Source organism: Triticum dicoccoides, unplaced genomic scaffold (genome assembly GCF_002162155.2).
Source record: "Triticum dicoccoides isolate Atlit2015 ecotype Zavitan unplaced genomic scaffold, WEW_v2.0 scaffold16575, whole genome shotgun sequence".
In the NCBI taxonomy this organism is placed as follows: domain Eukaryota; kingdom Viridiplantae; phylum Streptophyta; class Magnoliopsida; order Poales; family Poaceae; genus Triticum; species Triticum dicoccoides.
This window is the reverse complement of record NW_021218638.1, coordinates 1-5,277: the sequence shown is the minus strand read 5'-3', so window position 1 is coordinate 5,277 and position 5,277 is coordinate 1. Positions and strand designations below refer to the sequence as shown.

Sequence of the window (5,277 nt, the reverse complement as noted above, 5' to 3'; positions counted from 1 at the left end):
CCGTGGAAACGCACGGGCATTCTACTAGTATGTATTAATTACTAATTAAGGGCATTAGAGATGCAATCTTCCGTACAATTTTACATTAGTGAGAGATATCGCATAAACTTTTTCTTCGGGAGAAGGAAGAGAAGAACCAAAGAGAAGAAAATATCACCACGGTAAAGGAACTACCACTGATCATGCATAAAGCATAGCACACCTTCGTCCCACTTCTATAATTTAATTTTATTAATCTCATATTTTTGATAGTCATGTGGTACTTTTTATTTACCTTTCTTAGGAACAACGAGTACAAACAAACATAGAAGCTCCATAGACATATCACCAGTTCATGACCACCCCCCACACACACACGCAGACACGCTCACAAATTGCCCGCCTCTTCATTTTTTATATACGGTAAATCCTTCCTTGTTCTGGAATAAAATCTTTGGTACTTGAGACATAGCTTTTGGGTGGTGTACACGGAATAGGAAGCGTGTAATACTCATTCTTATTCCACGCACAAGTTGTACAACCCTGTCTCTGTCACTATGTACTAGTTCTATGTAGTATAGTTCATGTGCCTGTGGCAGCACTATATAAAGAGTCATTTGGTTACCGGTGAAAGGAGACATCTTCGTGTACATCTCTACACTAGCTCCATTCGTTTACCTCGCGTGAACAGGTGCGTATATGTGTCCTACTTTTGTTATGTTCTCATTCTTTCCTTGAAAAGCTGCCTGTTGCATCTTCCTTGAGTGTCATCTATTATGATCTATTATATCATGCAAAGGTATTCTCCGCTCCTTGAAGTTGCAACCTTTTTATCTCAGTTGCAATTTCAGTTTCTACAAAGCCTTTTTATCTTTACATGCTGACCTAGTTATACATGCCTTGTTGATGATTTGAGCACGCACGAGATAACAAAAATAAAAACGGTATCATGCTTAGCAAAAACTAATATATTGGTGAGACACCGGATTGATTTTTTTGGGTTGATTATTAAACAAATCGGCATGCATTCAAAACTCTTTAATGTATACAATATCATTAGCAAACAATTTCATGCATCTTCTGTTGCTTCATGCATCAGCCCTGCATATCTCGTTGTTACTCTTCTAAAGAAACTCGTTTGCCTTCCACTCGTCTACATTTATTTCATATACGTAATTAGCCTCTTCTCTGACGGCTCTATGATGCCTCCTAGATATTGTCCTCCCAGGAGTCCTCCCAATATATGGTTGATTGACACCGAAATGTTCAGCTACTTCATCCCTATTGTGATCTATTAACACTTGTAACAGGGTCTCAAAATCGCGATCCCCCTTCCAGAGGCCATTCATTGCACTTTCTACTTAGTCTCCTCTCCAGTCATGCTTGTAGGAGTACCTTGGCAGGTTTCTCGCTGATATTACCTAAAATATAACTGTCATTGCCACTTTCTGAACTGATTTCTTTGTTCTAAAAATATACTACACAAATAAATCACTCTTTCATTCATCTAATTTTTTCTTTTATCTATGTGTGGAGAAAATTCCATTTGACCATGGAGTTGGCTGGGTCTCTTTTGTTGAGACTTATAAATCAGCCGCCGGTATTGTTTTTTGAGTTGAGCTAGTTAGAAAGGCATGTTAACAAGTCACCCGTGGGTCATATGTTTAAGTATGCCATTTGAATATGCAATGACATATCTTTACTGTGCTATAGATATTGATTTAGAAAAGGTTGTATTCGCTATCCCAAAACCTAATGTCATACTTCCAAATGCAATGATCACTTTTCCATGTTGAAAACTTTTTTAGAATATATTTATGAATTACAATTTGTTGCCAAAATGATTTTAATGCCTTGATGTCGATAATTAATTCCCCTTGCCAGATTACCATTCTCCTACATTTTTAATAATTTGCATGTTAATTATAAATCTGTTAAAAATTATGTTGATTGTAGGAGTTAGGACCTTTTTGCTTGCAAAGTGATGGTGTTCCATATTTGGTACATTATCATGTTTTGCAGGTGTCAAAGTGCACAGAGATGACGCATAAAGATAGGAAAGACTATTATCTTAAGGATCTATTTTTTCAACAATATGAAGATAAAAGTATGGATCCATCACGTTTGAGCGACATAACAGATAATTTCTCCAAGAAGGCAGAGATTGGTAGTGGTGGATTCGGAGTGGTTTACAAGGTACATAGATTACTTGGTCTTTTTTATGCAAAAGCAGGAGTTTTTTTGTGTGTTTTCAGGTAGAAGTTTTCTAAATACGTCTCCAAGTAGGAGTTTTATTGGGGCAAAAAAAAGCTTTCTAAGACTTTTATCATAATTTTCTTAGGCAAGTGTGCTTGTTAAATAATACTTGTATATATGGAGAAACATATAGGGAGTGCTTCGAGATGGTTTTGTTGCTGTCAAGAAATTCAAAGAGGCAATTGACGACAAAGCATTTGTGGATGAGGTCAACTGTCTCACAAAGATTGAGCACCCTAATATAGTAAAATATATTGGTTATTGTGCTGGATCAGAAAAACACATTGCAATGAATGAGGGGAAGACCATTTTAGCAGAATCGCCATATCAGTTAATTTGCTTCGAGTATCTTCGCAAAGGAAGCCTTGACATGCACCTTAATGGTACGCTAACAAGCATTTGCTGTTAAATTATATACGGAGTAAATCGACCAGAACAACATATTTCGTATCCAAATTATGATAAAAAATACTTCAAATACATTTATGGTGAAAACATAATCATTTTTTAATGATAATAGATCGTAAATATATACTATTTGTTGAAGCTTATCACCCCGCTGCTACAGTTGCTAACTAGATGCCAGGAGTATAGCTAGCATTGTAAAATATGATATTGAACACATTGCATGTGGTTTAGAATATTATTTCACGCAAAGTATAATATGTGAAATGCAATCTAAAAGTTAACTTATTTTAATATTCATTACTGGGAGTGTGGCCACATTACATGGAAGTTATAAATTTTTGAAACTCCACTTAATTTCTTTCCCAAACCTAAAAGTTTACTTCTGTAAGTAGTATATAAAAACCACCTTCTTTTTGAAAATGCATATTAAACTCGTGCTTCGTTTCATGTAAGCTTTTCCGATTAATACTATTTTCTTTGATATAATGTTCCGCAAACAATATTTGTAGCGGCTATAGCACCGATCTAGTGATGTATGCTTACAATGCGGGCGCAGTTTTAAGCACTGATTTGCCTCTTTAGAGTTTTGTTTCATGAAATTTATATACAAAATGTGACTCACTAATTTGACAAAATTTTATTTAAGTTTACAGTCTCATTGACATGGAAATACTTTTTTAGCATTACTAATTTGTTTGTTGAATAGACAAACCATGTGGACTTCCATGGCAAGTGTGCTACAAAATCATCCAAGGAATTTGTCTAGGTTTGCACCATCTTAATGAGCACAGAATCATTCATAGAGATATCAAAGCAGGCAATATTCTACTTGATGATCACATGACTCCAAAAATTGCGGACTTTGGTTTGTCAAGGTTCTTAGGGGATGCTAAAAGCAGAATTAACACTCGCCAAGATGGAACACTGTAAGTTAGATATCCCTTGGAAATTCTGTTGTCCAGACGGACAAATAATTCTTGTACGATTGACTATGAAGCACCAATTTTCATGCAGGGGATACATGGCACCTGAAAGTATGTTCAATGGAGTATTTACTTTCAAGTCCGATATATACAGTCTGGGCGTGATAATCAGAAAGATTGTGACTGGTAACGGTGCAATATCAAAGGAAGAGACCGTAAGGATTTCTCTTCAATGTTTTTTTACTATTTCTTCAATGTTAACCATTCTATATAAATGGAACCAGGATGTGGCCTCTTGTTCTAAACAAACTTTACCATGAAAATGTAGTTATACGTGTGGGGTCATAGGTCAAACCTAGATGCATCACAGAGGCCCACTCCGTTGGATCAAGTAGAAGAATGCATCGATATATCAATAAGCTGCACAGACATAGCTAAAGCAGCAGAGAACAGACCTGATATGCGGGATATCCTCCGTAGGCTTGGTATAATAGGAACTAGTGGCTGCTCTGCCGCAGGTGGCATAAACACTTCTCCGGCACCGGTACGATCATTCCAATTACAAGTTGTGAAAACACATGAGTTGTCACAACCGCATGTGTCATCATTTTTCTTTGTTAGTGGAGGTATGATGTCTCTTAAAGTTGATATAAGTATTTTGTATCCCAATAGTCATCATCGACGAGAAAGGGGCCGAAGGTCGAAACCGAGCCATCAATGGCAGCATCAGCTAAGAGGCCAGGAGAGGCAAGCCCTGAAAAGTTGGAGGTAACAATTGACGCCAGGCCCAAGATGGTTCCATCAAGATCGTTGCAAATTGCGAATAACCGACCAAGGTTCTGGAGATGGCTTGCCATCACAGATTCTAGGTTTGAACACTCGCCGAACATTCAAACTACATAGATTTCGTAACAAACTACGCACTCAAACTAACAATTATAATTTTGACGGGCTTTGTTGATAAAACAATACATGACATGTTTTCTTTGTATCATCATGACAAGGTTTGGCGAGTGTGTGGAGCTCTTGAGTGTATACTTCCTAGAAGTTACCGGAGAGATCCCACCAAGGGAGCTATCTGCCGGCACATCCTATGATGTTCACCTCGTATACAAGTTGGCGACTAAAACCATTGGCCTAAGAGGTTCCATACAGACATCATCAATGAGGCTCCATGGGAAGCAGGTCATTGCCACCAACAAGGTTTGCCTCGAACCCAAAGCGCACGGAATGGCGGATGATGTGATGTGCCCTATCAAGAGGGGTGATGGTTGGTTGGAGCTCAGGCTGGCAGAGTTTGTAAACGATGACAATATGCTTACAGAGGAGGGGGTGATCGTGGTTCTCCGCGAGGAGGACACCACTATTCAGAAGAGCGGCCTCATCGTGGCGGGCATGGAGTTCAGAAGCAAATAGATGTGTGTGCCAAATATTTTTTACCATAATATGTAATTCATGGATGGATGTAATAAGCAAGGGAAACCGTCCTGACATGGCTATGCAGTTGCACGGACCATATCCAAATATTGTCGGGGTTTTAAACAATATATTGTTCATGTTTACTACAACGTCCATTCCATAATATAATTCCTATAAATTCTTTGGGAGGTCAGGCCTCATAGAATTTGACCAAGTTTATTGAGAAAAATATCAACATTAATAATACCAAAAAACATAGTATAAAAGTATGCTCATGGTGTACCTGATGATA

The 5,277-nt window shown here is 37.8% G+C and overlaps 1 protein-coding gene across 3 annotated transcripts; it reads left to right on the top strand.

Annotated features, from left to right (window-relative positions):
- The first annotated feature begins 632 nt into the window (after nucleotides 1-632).
- Nucleotides 633-5,118, top strand: LOC119344357 (receptor-like serine/threonine-protein kinase SD1-7). Of its 3 annotated transcripts, XM_037614816.1 has the most exons (8): nucleotides 633-670; nucleotides 2,002-2,175; nucleotides 2,369-2,618; nucleotides 3,350-3,569; nucleotides 3,658-3,781; nucleotides 3,895-4,110; nucleotides 4,239-4,435; nucleotides 4,571-5,118. In XM_037614816.1, exons 2-8 carry the CDS (start codon nucleotides 2,020-2,022, stop codon nucleotides 4,980-4,982), a joined length of 1,575 nt encoding a protein of 524 aa, XP_037470713.1. In that variant the 5' UTR covers nucleotides 633-670; nucleotides 2,002-2,019; the 3' UTR covers nucleotides 4,983-5,118. The 3 variants fall into 3 exon arrangements, with proteins under 3 accessions (XP_037470713.1, XP_037470715.1, XP_037470714.1); XM_037614818.1 differs by lacking the exon at nucleotides 3,895-4,110; XM_037614817.1 differs by lacking the exon at nucleotides 633-670 and having other exon boundaries at nucleotides 1,592-2,175.
- The last annotated feature ends 159 nt before the right edge of the window (nucleotides 5,119-5,277 follow it).